At 32.5% G+C, this 17,702-nt stretch overlaps 1 protein-coding gene across 2 annotated transcripts in view; it reads left to right on the plus strand.

Annotated features, from left to right (window-relative positions):
* Positions 1 to 17,702, plus strand: part of LOC111503545 (nose resistant to fluoxetine protein 6) — a 42,632-nt gene that overhangs the window by 10,245 nt on the left and 14,685 nt on the right. For both annotated transcript variants that reach the window (XM_023157886.2, XM_074171651.1), the window contains exons 3-8: positions 666 to 880; positions 3,400 to 3,476; positions 4,689 to 4,879; positions 11,269 to 11,432; positions 15,934 to 16,102; positions 16,923 to 17,104. In XM_023157886.2, coding sequence (XP_023013654.2) covers positions 666 to 880; positions 3,400 to 3,476; positions 4,689 to 4,879; positions 11,269 to 11,432; positions 15,934 to 16,102; positions 16,923 to 17,104 — 998 coding nt within the window. The remainder of the gene's footprint in view (positions 1 to 665; positions 881 to 3,399; positions 3,477 to 4,688; positions 4,880 to 11,268; positions 11,433 to 15,933; positions 16,103 to 16,922; positions 17,105 to 17,702) is intronic.

Genomic DNA, 17,702 nt, shown 5'->3' on the forward strand with positions numbered 1-17,702 from the left:
GCTGTCTCCAAGTGAATCATCAATGTATGACTAACAGTAATATTCACTCTGTTGGATATAAGTAAGCTCAGTAAAAAGTTAGGAGATGGTTCGGATCAACTCCCAAAGAGACAAACTTGAATCGTGAAATGCGCTTAGAAAATAATGTTGCACTCATGTTGTGTGGAATGCTATATTGTATCAGCACAACTATTTTTAAATATTTTATCAGTTCAGACTTCGATTGTCTAATATAATATAAATTGATTTGAAATTCCTGAAAGAATCTGTAAAAAATTAAAAAGATTAACCGAAAAATAACAATTTCATTAAACAAAAAACTGAAATAACAAAGAAATAACATACAAGCATCAACCAAAAAGAAATAAAAAAATTGAAATATTAATACAAGCTGTATGTTATTTCTTTATGATTCCAGTTTTTTGTTAATGAAAATTGTTATTTTGCGGTTAATCTGTTTAATTTTTTTTACAGAATCTTTCAGGGATTTCAAATCAATTTATATTATATCAGACAATGCAAGTCCGAACTGATGAAATACACCACGAAACATTATCAACCACCTTCAAACCAATATTAAATATTTGATGAAAGCCAGTACTGGCCACAAACCAGTTGAATCAAAGTTTTTTTATATTGATAAATTGCTGCTCATCATATTTCAGGTGCATTTGGAAAAACTCCTAACTCTAGCAGCTCCAGGATTCGAGTTATATACTTTCCCCACGTGGGCCATATGTATTCCCAGGAACTGCACAGACAGTGACGTACAGGTGATCATGAGTAACCTGCAGGAAGTAGGGGTTACTTTGGAATCCCTTACATGTCAGACAATTGATGATGTGTATCCCCAGTTGACAACAGGGGCTGTCATTGGTATGTAAGTATATCTACTGTGACGATACGGAAATGAAACATTTTCTTTTTATCGTTTTCAATTCATCGACTGAAATGCAGACTTTTTTAATTAAAAAAAAAGCACGTTTTCTTCAGCTAATATTTATGACGTTATATATATAAAAGAATAATTAGTGACTGGATTAACTATAAATCGATTTAATTCGTGAGGTTGCAGTCAATAGCTGGGCTGTTACAAAAAAAACTCTTTGTTATATGTCAAGCTTTCGGTATATTTCACACCTTCGTCAGGACAACTACAATAATAAGATTATATATCTTGTAAAAAATATATAAATATGGAGAACTTACTAACGTGAGAATAAAATATAAAATGGTTCAAAAACAGATAGAAAAACATTAATAAATGACAGTTGATAAAAATTTTGGCTGACAATGTCAAGTGGGAAAATTCTGAATGATACTCGAATTACAAGATCTTTTATTTTCTTTATCATATTTCAGTAGGTACATGTAAATTTTGCTAAGACTATCAATATTAGTTTGTTTATTCATTGAATGTTCTTCGTTATTAATATGTATCATTTCCAAAAATATTCTTTTAGTTGTATTGGTTTCTCTATCTAAAATATTAGGATTTTCAAAATTCATTTTATGATCCTCCGAATTAACATGTTCTGTTAATGCACAAGAAATAACATTTCGTCTACAGTCGCTCTTATGGGAAGTGATGCGACTACTTAGAGGTCTAGATGTTTGTCCTATATATGTTTTAGAACAATCCATACAAGAAATTTTGTATACTAAATTGGATTTTTGTTTATTTGAAATTGGAGCTTTCAGTTTACTGTATAATTTAGATATAGAAGTGACATTTGTTTTAGATATTTTGAGGTTATTATTTCGGAATACATTAATTAATTTTGGTGTCAATTCTTGAATATATGGGAGTGATTTATATATGAATGAAGGTATAACGTTGTTATGTTCAACTTCTTCATTATTATTTTGAAAGTTTGTTCTTTCACAAAATAAAATTCTGTATACTAAAAATTTAGGATAAGAATTTTGGATCAGAATTTTACTGAAATTAGACAAACTTTGGTTTCGTAAATCGGGATGGGTAATTTTGATGATTCTGTTTTTTAATGATTTTATTAAATTGATTTTCATTTTATTTGGATGATAGGAATGGTAATTAATAAATCTATTACTTGATGTTGGTTTTCTGTACCATTCAGTGATGATAATATTTAGTTCTGATCTCAATAACTTCATATCGAGGAAAGGAATTCAGTTGTTTATTTCCTCTTCAATAGTGAATTGTATATTGAGATCATATGAATTAAATTAATTCAAAATTTCTTCTTTTTCATCTGCAGGTATGGTCAGAATCAAATCATCTACAAAACGTTTGATGAATGGAATACGGAAAGATAATTTTTGAATACATTCATCAATAAGCTCATCTGAAACAAAACTCGATAAAATTGGTGAAATGGTGGAACCCATATGTGTGCCAAATATTTGTTTATAAAATTTGTCTTCAAATATAAAATATGTTGAATCAAAAATAAAATCTAAAATATTCATGAATGTAATTTTGTCTAATTCACAATGTTCTTCAATGTTAGACCAATTTTTGTTCAAAGTTTGTTTCACTACTTTTAACGGTAGGTTTGTGAAAAGTGAAACAACATCTAGGCTTATCAAAACATAATTTTGAGGAAGCTGAAAATTATTTATAAATTCACTAAATGAAAAAGAATCTTTAATATAATAAGGATTGTCTGTTTTATAGGAAGTTGTTAAAATATTCGTGTCTATAAAACAGACAATCCTTATTATATTGAAGATTCTTTTTCATTTAGTGAATTTATAAATAATTTTCAGCTTCCTCAAAATTATGTTTTGATAAGCCTAGATGTTGTTTCACTTTTCACAAACCTACCGTTAAAAGTAGTGAAACAAACTTTGAACAAACATTGGTCTAACATTGAAGAACATTGTGAATTAGACAAAATTACATTCATGAATATTTTAGATTTTATTTTCGATTTTTTTATATTTGAAGACAAATTTTATAAACAAATATTTGGCACACCTATGGGTTCCACCATTTCACCAATTTTATCGAGTTTTGTTTTAGATGAGCTTATTGATGAATGTTTTCAAAAATTATCTTTCCGTATTCCATTCATCAAACGTTTTGTAGATGATTTGATTCTGACCATACCTGCAGATGGAAAAGAAAATTTTGTATGTATTTAATTCATATGATCTCAATATCCAATTCACTATTGAATAGGAAATTAACAACCCAATTCCTTTCCTCGATATGAAGTTATTGAGATCAGAACAAAATATTATCATCACTGAATGGTACACAAAACCAACATCAAGTAATAGATTTATTAATTACCATTACCATGAGTGATCATCTCAGAAAGGAAACAATCTGCAGATGTTTTACGAAAACTATCATATGACCAATATTTATATATGTATTCACATTAATTTCAATAATTCATCTAATTTCAGAACAATTTTGAGCGTAATCGTAGCAGCTATAGGATTGTCTACTTGTTATGATGTATACTGTCATTTCCATAAAAAAGGTAAGTTTCATTCTCCAAACAAGTACAAATTGTTTCAAAAATTCAAATTTCAAAAGGTTTATTATTTTTTCACGATATACCTAATTCATTTGATGATTTCATTTCAGATGACTTTCAATCGTAATTCCAAGATTGATACAGTCACCTTAAAAAAATTGTTTATTGGTAATATTGAGAGGGCCTAGGTTAGGTAATGCATTTTCATGAGAAGTGAATGAAACATATCAAGGTCTAACTTTGAAGTAAACTACCGGAGAGAGGCTCGAATCTCATAGTCATTCTCAATGTTTCATATTTTATATTCTACCAACCACTTATTCTTTATTGCTTTTGGATGCTCTTATGTATGATTGTAATTTGTAATCTGTTTATAATTTAAATCACTTATTTGTATTATCGAAAATTCGCGTGGACAAACTGTTCCTGACACCTGACTTGTTCTGTATTATGTGAGAAGCAGTCATAATAACTAATATCAAATAATCAACCACCATTACTATCAAATTGAGTCATTTTACATGCTTTCATGCAGTTAGTCACATCAATAACTATATTAATTATATTGACCACAAACATGTTTCATTAATTTATCTTATGAATCTATTTTTAACTGTTCTATATTATGCTAGACATAACCTAAAGAACTGTGTGTTAGGAATCACACGTTAAAAGGTAAGACCTCGTTAGTCCTTAGCTCGTACAAGTTTCTCAACTACTGAGAGTTGTCGTTCGTGTGGGGGCGATAGTTGATTAACGGAAAACATTTTTTTTCAACAGATACTCTATTATTATTATGGCCGTACACATAGCTCAACGCTTTGTGACATCAGTCAAGGTCAAAATTGGTGGGGGATAGATGTTCATATAACGTTATTCATGTATATGCCCGAGACACATGTCACCATGTTGGCGACACATTATGGTGAAGGGAGATCGAGAATCGACTGTAATCTCTCACTCATATTTCTTAACAAAGCTTATACGCGATTGAAAAAAAAATTATCTATGGTTTCTTTTCACGTTTTCATTCTTGTAGGATGACTGATATCCTCAAATGATAAGAACAAGTTAACTGTTTGGTTCCTGATCACTTATAGAGTTTGTGAATATTACTCGAAGTAACTTTGAAAATTGAATTATGAAGTTTTGTTACTCTTCTCAGTTGATGTAAAACAACTCTTCTCACATTGTTCATGAAAATAATTATTTTAGATTTCGTCCAACAGATGTTCAGAGCCTTATCCATTTATACCAACAGTGGAAAAATCTTCCAGATGAAGAAAGAAAATTCTGGACAGATTGGTTGTCTGACTGGAATCAGAGTAATAAGTACAATTTGGATAGTTATTGGGCACACAAGACATTTTTATGTTTCTGGCCCCATCGTCAATTCGAAGGATGCGGTGAGTTACAAAGTAAAGAAAAAAATTATGAAACAAGTTATTGCCGACTAACAACTAGACAAAACTCGTACATACTAGAATTCTGGTGACCTCTAAGTAACATAAGGCATAGTCACAAGACTGATAACTGAATTTTAAATGAAATCGTTTTTTGTCTTTTTTAAATTGAGCTCCTTCAAATCTGAGTTTCAACAACTTCTTGAAGTTTTACTGAATGAAACTTCTTTTTACACGCTTTATATTAGCTTCACCTGTATGTATGTATGTTTGTTTGTAACTCTTCTTTTCCATTTGAATGCTGGGGATCTGTATTTGACAGATTATCGACATTATTGCTTCATCTATTCGTGGGCAGATGGCGCTGCACGTAACCTTCGTGATATAATTCGAACTCACTTTACATGCATTTCTTCATTTGTTCTTCATTTATCAACACACGCGCCTGCTGCCTTTCTTGGGCTTCGTAGCTGATTTTCAGGCTTCCTCTCCGGAATCCGAAAATATCAATGGTCATTTTTCTGAACTATATACGGCTGATTGGTCCCAAAGTTTGGATAAAATAAAATATATTTTAAAAAAACTAAAAAGCACGCTTTTATAGTATACGAAACTAAAAAATGAAAAATAAATATAGTTTGAAAAACTAAAAAACACGCGTTTAAAGAATATCGAACAAAAAAGTTAAAAATATTTTTTTAATAAGCTTAAAACGACAACGAACGAAAATAAAAATATTATTGTGGAAAAAGCGTGGGCGCTTTGTGCCATTTTTTTGTATATCAAGCGCTCATCGCTTCTTTCACAATAATACTAGAATTTTTCGTTCGTTTTTTAAGCTAATTTGAAAAAATATTTTCAAATTTTCGAACTTTTTAGTTCGATGTTCTTTAAAAACATGTTTTTCAGTTTCATGAAGTATATTTATTCAAATTTGCTAATGCTTCGTTGAACTATTCCATCTTTTATCTATGTACATTGAATATATTTATGTTTGCTGTCCATTTTCTGTGTACCTATCTATTAGTTCTAGCAATTCAACAATTGAGTGGTTTTTTAGTCATTATGGGTCGAATCGTTCGGAAACAATCAAAATATGTTACTTCCTTATGGATTTTTGCGATATTTGCTGGAATCAAACATGATGACAGAAATTCCAAACTTTCCGTTTTTGTGCAGAAATGAATTTGTTCTCGATATACTCGTATTTATGATATACCAGTTGTTGCCCGCGGCCTCGCCCGCATAGAATTTGGTTTGTCACATCAAGTTTCGTGACAGACCATGTTGAACAAATAGTTACAATATTTTCTTATTAACCCAAAACTTCAGGGCTGTACGTTAATGTAAGAGAGGACAACAGCTAGTAATTGATATTTTCACTTTAAAAACACAATAACTGAAAAAATATGCCAACTGCACTGAGTAATGAATAGCTTCGTGAATCGAATCATGTTACCTACAAAGGACGTCTGCCTCACGCGTCTGCCCCCGTTCGGGTCGCGTTCTCGGCGATGGCGCTTCATTGCTTAGACCGCTCCTCTACCCCCGCGTATCATCTTCCATCGTCTTACAGTAGGCGCGACGCGCAATGGCTCACTGCGTATCGTCAAGTTTCTATCATCATGATTCGTACAAATCACTCAGTGGAAAAAAATATTATCCATTAATAAAGGTATCTAAAAAGGTATCCAATTGAATTGTATTTATTGTTCAGTATTTTGCATACAGTGGCTACCATATAAGAGGTAGATATATGATATCTTGGACTTTTATTCAGAACTTTTTAAAATAAACAATTTTACGTTACATTATCTGCATATAACTGTAACGGTGTAGGCAGCGCACGCCCAGATAGCTCTCAGGAAGCAAGAATTTTTTCGACCTACTTAATACTCATCGTTATATTATGACCAAAATCACACAAAACCTGTATTTGTAGCCTATATGTTATTCTGATGTATGAGCTGTATTTATGTAAAGTTTCATCAAAATCCGTTCAGTCGTTTCAGCGTGAAAGAGACTGAAACATACATCCTCACAAACTTCCACATTTATATCAGTAAAATACAGGCTGATTCACGGTGGATGGCACATTAGACGTTTCTGGTGAACCAGACAACGGATCACTTTGAAAATTTAATGGAGGGCATATTCGGACATTCTCTAGCCAACTAAAATATTTTCGACAATGCGGTGTTGCCGCTTCTATTAGAAAGCAGTAGCAACTTTGATTTTTCAAATAGAACACTCTGTATATAATATTATTTTTGGAATCTCCAACAATTGCCCGACAACTTTTCTTGATATTTCCCTATACCTATCTGTTACCGTTTTCGAAATAAAAATTAATTTCAATTTTTTTCTTCGAAAATCATGACTTCTAAAAATGCCGATATCTTTTAGTTAAGAAGTACTATGATATCGAAATTTGGTTTGGAGTTAGGTGATACCTGGACACTTCCCACACGTCAGCCTAATCTCCGTTACTTCAATACAGGGTGGTAAAAAAATACAGTTTTTTCGTTTGCTTGAAAAAGTTGCTGAAATTTGATTATTTTAAATGGAACACCCTGTATATTATTGAAAATTCGGAAAGCTGCTGAAATTTGCTTTCTTTCTATGTATATCATACCTATACCTAACTAGTCAAGTTTCGGAATTATGAACATTTATTTGTGAAAATGTCCCTTCAGAATGGTATTTCCATTCGGTATTTGGTAAGCAGGCCATGATTACTATTTGACAGTAGCGTTGTGACATTCTCCTAATAATATCGACATTTTCGTCACTTCAGAAGTTGCAAATACCTTCAAAACGATGGAACAAAACTATTCAAACGAAGTTCTTATGAATTTGTTTATTATTTTTGGACAGTGTGACAAAATTATCAGCAGAACATGTAGAAAGTTCAATGAAATGTATCCGAATCTACCGCCAATGAACCTCAAGAAATTTATACGAATTCAGAACAATTTCAATATGTTTGGATAAACTTTAAAAAAGCACCAAGAAACTTGAAATTGGAAATATTGATATGAATAATTATAAAAAAGTAAAACAATCATGTGGAATATTTCAAAATATGTTCGAATCGCTGGCCGTTCACTTCCAAGCACTTTAGAATGCGGGTGTTGACTGCTTTCGTGGTGGCAGATCTGATTTCATTGGGATCCACATCTTCAAATGTTTGGGCAATCCTTTCTAACAATTCATCTCTCGAACGCACGGGTATTTTGTAAACTTTTTCTTTAAACATTCCCCACAAATAAAAATCTAATGGATTAAGATCGGGTGATCTCGCTGGCCAATTCCATGGTCCCAAGCGCCTCATCCACCGATCGTCAAATAGTCTATCCAGTTCTGCGCTCACTTCTCTTGTGCAATGTGCAGGAGCTCTGTCTAGTTGGTACCAACAGTTTCGATAATCTTCGAGTGGCAGATTATCTACGAAACTGTCTACAGTATTCTCTCAAAATATTGAAATCCGGCTTCTTTTGTGACGTGAGGATTTTCACTGGACCAATAATGACGATTTTTTCTATTGAAAATCCCTTCTGTCGAAAATTTCGATTTATCAGTCCAAATAATTTTATTTAAAAAAAGTGGATCTTCTTGAATGCGTGTCAACAACATTTCACAAAATTCTACTCTCTGTTGAGGATCTTGAGGCTTCATTGCTTGAATTTTGGTGAATTTATAATCATGCATTTTATGTCTTCGCAAGATTCTTTGAACCGATGAATATTTTATACCCAAATCTTCTTCAGTACTTCTTATCGATGACTCGGGAAATGCGTAAAAATATGCTAAGACATTAATCTGGTTGTCTTCGAAAGTTACGGGTCGAGGCAAGTTTCTTGGTGCTTTTAAAGTTGATCCAAATGCATTGAAATTGTTCTGAATTCGTATAAATTTCTTGAGGTTCATTGGCGGTAGATTCGGATACATATCATTGAACTTTCTACATGTTCTGCTGATAATTTTGTCACACTGTCCAAAAATAATAAACAAATTCATAAGAACTTCGTTTGAATAGTTTTGTTCCATCATTTTGAAGGTATTTGCAACTTCTGAAGTGACGAAAATGTCGATATTATTAGGAGAATGTCACAACGCTACTGTCAAATAGTAATCATGGCCTGCTTACCAAATACCGAATGGAAATACCATTCTGAAGGGACATTTTCACAAATAAATGTTCATAAGTCCGAAACTTGACTAGTTAGGTATAGGTATGATATACATAGAAAGGAAGCAAATTTCAGCAGCTTTCCGAATTTTCAATAATATACAGGGTGTTCCATTCAAAATAATCAAATTTCAGCAACTTTTTCAAGCAAACAAAAATACTGTATTTTTTAACCACCCTGTATTGAAATAACGGAGATTAGGCTGACGTGTGGGAAGTGTCCAAGTATCACCTAACTTCAAACCAAATTTCGATATCATAGTACTTCTTAACTGAAAGATATCGTCATTTTTAGAAGTCATGATTTTCGAAGAAAAAAATTGAAATTAATTTTTATTTCGAAAACGGTAACAGATAGGTATAGGGAAATATCAAGAAAAGTTGTCGGGCAATTGTTGGAGATTCCAAAAATAATATTATATATAGAGTGTTCCATTTGAAAAATCAAAGTTGCTACTGCTTTCTAAAGGAAGCGGCAACACCGCATTGTCGAAAATATTTTAGTTGGCTAGAGAATGTCCGAATATGCCCTCCATTAAATTTTCAAAGTGATCCGTTGTCTGGTTCACCAGAAACGTCTAATGTGCCATCCACCGTGAATCAGCCTGTATATTATCTCACCTTTCCAACAAAAACTAACTTCTCCAAATCACATATTTTAGTTCCCAGAGCCCTTCTTCATATGAATGCACCGTCTTCTGCCCTTTTCATTCAAATATTGCCAGTTTGCAACGACTCTTTGGAATTCAATAGTTTGTCAGGTGCTTATTTACACAGGGTGGCCCATTAATGTGAGGCAGTACAGTATCTCGCCTATAATGAGGAATGAAAAATTTTCAGATAAAAGTTATATGTTTCACTTTGTATTTCAAAAATAATTTGGAATATGCAGAGTTTTCCTTCAAAGCGGAGCAATACAAAGCATATTTTTTTTAAAAGGATCTCCCTGTAAATTTTCCCCGTTGTACTGAGCAAAATGTCTTACATATGGAGGTATTTTTTTTTTTCAAAAATTTAGAGGCGGTGTCAAATTATTTCTGAAAGAAAGACATCCTTCGGAGAAACAGATAACCGTAAATGCTATCATAAAAACTCTATGAATAGAATTTTAGCAAAAATATTCGAGACATGCAGCACCGAGAGTGTGATATAACGTTTATATGGCATGAAAATTACATTTCTCGAACTGGAGATTTCATACAGAGGCATCAACTCGACAGAATTCAAATATCAGAAATTTGATTTTTTTTCAAATGAGGCACCCAGTATGTTATTTTACCATTTTGAAAAACTACCTTATTACTACAAGTATTGTTGATATAACTCAGCCCCTAAAATTGACAGATTTTGTGAAATTTGCAATTTCATTTTGTTTCGACTAGAACGACATGTTTATCACTTTTTTATCTACAAAATTCAAGAAACAACGATTTCGTGCAATACTAACCAGGTGCTTGTAAACTGGTTTACGGTGCACAAATAAATGCGTCATGCGCATCTCTGTAAGGTAAGTGATGGTTTTCGTCTGCGCCATGCGCAATGAAACAGTTACAGTAACTGAATGTCAAAATCCTAGCTGGCCTATACGTAAATAAAAGACGAATTGAAAATTGAACTGTAAAATTCTCAAAAAATGTCACTTGAAGAAATCAAGTTTTTGATATTCAAACTTTGTCAAGTTGATCGCTCTGTATGAAATCTCGTCTTTGAGAAATGTAACTTCCAGTCCATACCAACATACTCTTGGTGTTGCATATTTCAAATAATTCTGCCTGAATTTCATCTATAAATTTGACAAAATGATAGCATTTGTGGGGGTTTGCTCAACCGTCAGAAAATTTACATTTGAAAAAATTATGATTTCTATTGATCAGCTTCAAAGAAAAACCCTGTATATTCCAAACTATTTTCAAAATAAGCAACGAAGTGAACCGTGCAACTTTCATCTGAAACATTTCATCATATTCCTCATTATAAGCGAGGTACTGTAGATCCTCACACTATTGGGCCACCCTGTATAATAAAACCTACTTTCGTAAATCACTCACATATAATTCCACCATTAGATTTAGACAATATTCTACCGACCATTTATGCATTTATGAATAATCTTCTATTCTAATTCTTCATTCTTTTTTACATTGTTATTATGTAAAAATAAATTTTATTATTATCACTAATACTGTTTGAATTTTTTTAGGTGACAGACAACTTTATTTTAATGAAAGCAGTTGCGGAGCACGTTCATGCAGTTGACACATTTTTGATGATTGGTGGAGTACTTGTAACATATGTATTTTTCAAGCAAAAACGATACGAAAAATCATTTAAAATTGTTGGATACTACATCCATAGATACGTAAGGTAGAGTTGAAATAAGTTATGTGGGTGAACTCTTTCACAGTTAGTCTCTCATTATTCATAATTTATACAGTGCATTCCATTTAAAACGAGCCCCCCTGAATAACTTTTGGTACAATCATTTTCAGAAAAAATAAAAAACACGTCAACAATAGTATACAGGAAGGCACATTTTGACATATTCACATTTGATGTTACTTTCCTTATCGCACCCCAGAGCATGTCACCATTTTTTTTTTTTTAAATGGATCAACTTATATTGTTTTGCTTTATCAGATGCTCCAAGATGAGCGGATCTCAACAAAGTATAAAACATATGGTCTGAAGCTCATGGTTCGGAAGCTACAAATTTTTTCAGTCGAAAACTAGTCCCCCTGAATAACTTTTAAAACAATTATTTGCAGGAAAATAAGAAAAAACAGGTCAACAATTTTGAAATATTGAAATATACGTTCTAGAGACAAATATGGAAGCAATATATCAAAAAAAGAGATTTTTTATTATTTCTTGAACCAAAATCTGATGACTGGAGAATTTTTTCTATAGTTAATGTCAAAAACATTTGCAACAACTTCCATACAATGGTAAAAACGAGCTTTCATTATCACCCTCACATGGTTGAGAATCTCTGGAGTTATTTCTCTGCAATGCCTCATGATATTCTCACTCGAATCTTCTAATGATGTTATTTCTATATCATACACTTTAGACTTCAAATGTTCTCATAGAGAGAGATCTATAAGAGTGAGTTCTGGAGATATTGGTGGCCCTTCTGTAGAACCTCTTCCGCCAATCCAGTGACCAGGAAAATGATCTTCAAAAAATTATTGCACTAGAGCTGCATAATGAGGTGATCCATACTGCTGAAAAACTATTTCGTTTTCGAATAAATTTATATCCCCTTCAATTGCTCTATTTATCACATTTGTACTACTGATTCCTGATTCTCGAGATAACTTAGTAAGAGATTGCGAATTTTCATCAGTCCAACGTGCCCTAAACTACAGTACGAATAGCTTCATCGTTGACAACTCCTGAACGGTTATGCTTTTTTTTGTTAACAGATACAGTTTCCATAAATTTGTTCAATAATTCAGAAACGTATTTGTATCGTGCATTTCTTTCTAGATAATTATCATTAAACATACGGGCAGCAGCTCTAGCACTATTTCCATTCCGGTAGTATAAACTCACTACTTGAATCCGTTCTCAAAGCGTATAAACCATTGCTTCTCAAGAATTCACAAAAAACAGAAACACCAATTGCATCTTCACCTGGTAGGTAATCGTTATTGTAGTATGAGACAAATGCAAAATAAGGATAATATCGAATTCAAACTCAACTAGGCAGAATAAGACTTTTTTGAAGTATACTTCACAAAAACACTAATGAAACCAAGTTAACAGATTATACAGAAGTTCATTCAGGGTGGCTCGTTTTTAACTCAAATAATTTCCAGCTTCCAAACCATGAGTTTCAGACCATAATGTATTTTATTTTGTTGAAATCAGTTCATCATGGAACATCTGATAATGCAAAAAAATTGTGACATATTCTGGGGGTGCGATAGAGAAAGTTAGATCAAATATGAATATGTCAAAATGTATACTATATACCTGTATACTATTGTTGTTTTTATTTTTCCTGAAAATCATTGTTCCAAAAGTTATTCGGGGTGGCTCGCTTTCAACTCAAATAATTTGTAGGTCACGAACCATAAGCTTCAGACCATATGTTTTATAGTTGGTTGAAATCTGCTCATCATGAAGCATCTCATAAGGCGAAACAATATACGGTGATCCATTTAAAAATATTGGTGACATGTAATGGTTGCGATAGGGGAAGTAACATCAAATGTGAATATGTCAAAATGTATCCCCCTGTATACTATGATTAACGTGTTTTTTATTTTTCCTACAAATCATCGTACCAATAGTAATTCAGGGTGGCTCGTTTCAAATGGAGTTTACTGTATATTTCTGTGATAACCTGGGTAGAAACAATTTTTTTCACACGATCATGAGTATTGAAAATATTTAAAATACCGGGACCAAATAATATGAATAACTTTGTTGAAAGAATGGAATGATATCATGAAATGAAGAATGAACAATGAGAAGGCAATGCAAAATTTTAATAACGACCATTTGGTAAGAAAACAAATTATTGTGAACTGAAATTGAGATGAATAAATAAATGAGTTGAACAATAAGTGAAATTTCATTTGATAAATCGTGCAGTAATTTAAATCCTAATATCTAAATCATTCCTTCTTTTGTACCTATTTGTTTGAATTTTTGCAATTTTTTACTATTTCTTCATCTTCATTTATTCATTCATCTATTCATTTGATTGCCAGAACCTATATTTTTACCGCAGAAGAGGCGATAAGAAAGAACAAACTTCGGTAGGGCGTAATTGAATATAATTTGTAGACTTCTTCGATTGACGACTTGTTTTTTTTGTGGAAATTCATGTTCACTGAGGATACACTACAAAAACACACTTTTGTCTATTTTCCACTATATTTCTTTATTGTTGATCGGTTTCGGCTATTATACCATTTTCAAAACTAACTGATTACATTTAAATCCCAGTAATTCATACCTATATTATTCTAGCATAAATGATTTGATATACCTGATATATCTGATATACCTGATATCCGGTACCTGCGTTTCATATACCTGTAAAATCCATGAACATAACAAAGCTTTCAATATAATGTAGGTTTTGGGATCTGGCCTATAGGTTCAGGAGAGGACTATTGTATAATTCAAGTTGTTCGTTGAGGACAATAAAATTGGGATCTTTCTTTGACCTGTTTATTTCCATAGATTGCAACAGATTCATCATTTTCCCTGTTTCGCATGTATGTAGGATCTTTAAATTATCTTTATCTATTTTACAGATTCATCATTTTCCCTTTTTCGCATGTATGTAGGATCTTTAAATTATCTTTATCTATTTTATGTAAATAGATAAAGATAATTTAAAGATCCTACATACATGCGAAAAAGGGAAAATGATGAATCTGTTGGAATCTATGGAAATAAACAGGTCAAAGAAAGATCCCAATTCTATTGTCCTCAATGAACAACTTGAATTAAACAATAGTCCTCTCCTGAACCTATAGTCCAGATCCCAAAACCTACATTATATTGAAAGCTTTGTTATGTTCATGGATTTTACAGGTATATGAAACGCAGGTACCGGATATCAGGTATATCAGATATATCAGGTATATCAAATCATTTATGCTAGAATAATATAGGTATAAATTACTCGGATTTAAATGTAATCAGTTAGTTTTGAAAATGGTATAATAGCCGAAACCGGTCAACAATAAAGAAATATAGTGGAAAATAGACAAAAGTGTGTTTTTGTAGTGTATCCTCAGTGATAATTTGTAGAACTAAATGTTTCCTTCACCACTGCGGTAGATATTATCAGTGGCATATGCGTTGACTACGAAGGCGAACGTTATTCTTCGAAGTCTCAGCAAGGACTGACTTGTTTGTTCGCATACTCATTTTGTTCTTAACTTTTTTTTTCAATCATCTCACTTTTTTCTACGAATACCTCCAAATTTTTCTCGATCCAGATTAGTATTGTCAATATTTCAGTTTCATTTTTTATTTCTTTTCTCATGAACCTGTTATCACTTTTTCAGACTATGTCTTCCAATCGTTAACGACTTTCAAACATTCATTTCAATTTGTTGAATATATTTTGAAACGGAAATGTCAGATGTTTGTGTCATTCGAATGCTATTTCTGCCTCAAACTCAAATTCGGAATATTTCAGTACTCTCATTTTGATGTAGTGGGCAAGTTGGTCTCTCTCATCGAATATTTCAAAGAAATTAGTTTTGGAAACACTAATGCAATTATGTATGGTGTGTACGAAGTCAATTCGAATGGAATAAAAACTGAATAGATACCGAACGTCGGCAGTTTATTTGTATGGCTTGGGCGGCGTGTTATTCATACGAAGTCTAATCATTATTTTCATGTGGGAGATTAAATATGGTTTCAGCTAGTTCATTCAAAATTCAAGAGTCCTTTATTGAAAAATTAAAATATCACATCCACATTTAGTTGTTCATCACATGAAGGGTGAAGTTTAAAGAGCTTCTTGTTCGTTATGAACGCGCCCTCGCGCCCCCACTGGAAGAAGGCGGTGGGGAACGACCCCCGCGATGGTATCGGGTTACGTTCACTAAGAAATGTAGACTTCTTCCGTCTGTATTAACGTGTGCCTATGATTGCCTATGGTGTGCATGAGCCTTTGCACACCATTTTATGTAATCGATGTTATGGTCGCTCAAAGATCGTCACCGCTATGTTTGTCAGCAGGATACTATCGAAAAAGTTCATGAAAAACCAGGAGAGAACTATAGATACGAGTTTTCAATGCTAGTTTTTTCATGAACTCACAAGCGGTCTTCTACACGCCGTTCCTGAAACGTACATACTACACATACTTCATTTTCTTTTCCAGATTGACTTCTCCTTTAGCAGGCTTAGTATTATTCAGTGCAACCCTTGTGAGGTATACTGGATCAGGACCTCTTTGGAACACAATTATTGAGAGATTTGGAAACAACTGTTCTAAATACTGGTGGTCAACTTTATTGTATATTCAGAACTACTATAACGTAGATAATATGGTGAGTTTCCACAAATTCGTAGAAACACTCTTTTTATTTAGCAAATCAATTCATTTATCAACTTATTTGTTCACTACGAGTTTGTGACATTTCATGTGTAGATTATCACATCGAGAATTCAAGTAGTTTTTGCTAAACTCTTCATTGCGATAAGATTTGTCAAAAATAGTTATCTTTGAATAATAAAACTTGAGTATACTTTTTCATTCTGCTTTATCAGTTTTTCTAGTCATTTCGAAAACTGGCCGTGTGGTTTTCTGGAGTTTAAGAGCTGTGGAACGACTATGATCCTCCCTTCTTCATCCTGCTCCTGAGATGTGGAAAATACGTTACTGGAATGCTTCGGGCCAGAATTAGTGCTATTGCGAGCCTCTTCTTCAACTCTATGAGAGTTTGCCAGTATTCAGGAATGTCATTATCAGAGGAATAATGATTATGACGATTCACTCAGTGTTTATAACTTTTTTTATGTGTATAATCGAAAGACCGATTGGTCTTTCTTAGGTCCTGTATAATTTTCGAAAAAAATATGTTCAGAAATAGAGTTTTTCTTCTGATATATCGAATACTTGAGGATTGAGTTGTATGTAATGGATTTGATATATTGGGAAAAAAATCAATCAATCGGCCCACCATTCATCACTCAATGAAACTTTTCAGTTTTATAGCGATATGAGTTTTATAGCTATAAATGTGATATACATAACAAAACATAATATTTTAGAATTCCTTTTTGAAAAAATGAAAAGCGGTGCATATATTTGAAGAGTGTTAATCACAATTTTCAATGTGGAAGTTCTACAGCTGTTTTATTTTTCAGTGCCTACCACATACCTGGTATTTGAACGTCGACATGCAGTTGTTTCTAATATCGCCAATTATATTATACCTTTTGAAAACACGACCCAAAACAGCGATTACGATATTGGGATTCGCTTCTTTAGCATCGATCTCTGCAGGGTTATGGTCGGTTCATCAGTTGGTCGATAAGAGCAATTTAGGGTGAGTTATTAATCCACTGTTACATCATTGGTATTATGTTCAAAAGGAACGCAAAATTATATTGTATGACCACAGATGGAATTTTGTGAATATTCAAATTCAAAAAAGGGATACTAGTGTATAGTCATGAAGTTGAAGTATCACACAATGAAATCAACAAATGAAAGAAAACAAGATCACGACATATTTATTCATTCAACAGAAAATTTGAAAATGGAAAATTGAATTATTGGAATATCAAATGGTGAGAATCTCAATAGACGTACCTGAGAAACTTCGAAAGTCATATTTAGAGGCAATCATCAATATAATTGATTCAAACACATATGAAGTAAGTTTCATCAGTTCAGACTTTCATTGTCTGATATGATTCTACTATGATTCGTAGTAGACGAAGACGATTGTGGATACTTACAATCGAAACGTCGTGAAGTAACTTGGTTTTTCAATTTTTCAATTTATTTTTAATTTTTTCTCATTACAATTTTAATTCTGTTTTACTTCTTTCTACTCTATAGTCATTTTCATTTTGTATCTTGTATCTGTCATAGATTTTGAATTATAGTAGAATTATATTGGACAATGGACGCCTGAACTA

This window comes from Leptinotarsa decemlineata, unplaced genomic scaffold (genome assembly GCF_025532065.1).
Source record: "Leptinotarsa decemlineata unplaced genomic scaffold, Ldec_3_MD MMD2_tig00000026_RagTag_RagTag, whole genome shotgun sequence".
Lineage (NCBI taxonomy): Eukaryota > Metazoa > Arthropoda > Insecta > Coleoptera > Chrysomelidae > Leptinotarsa > Leptinotarsa decemlineata.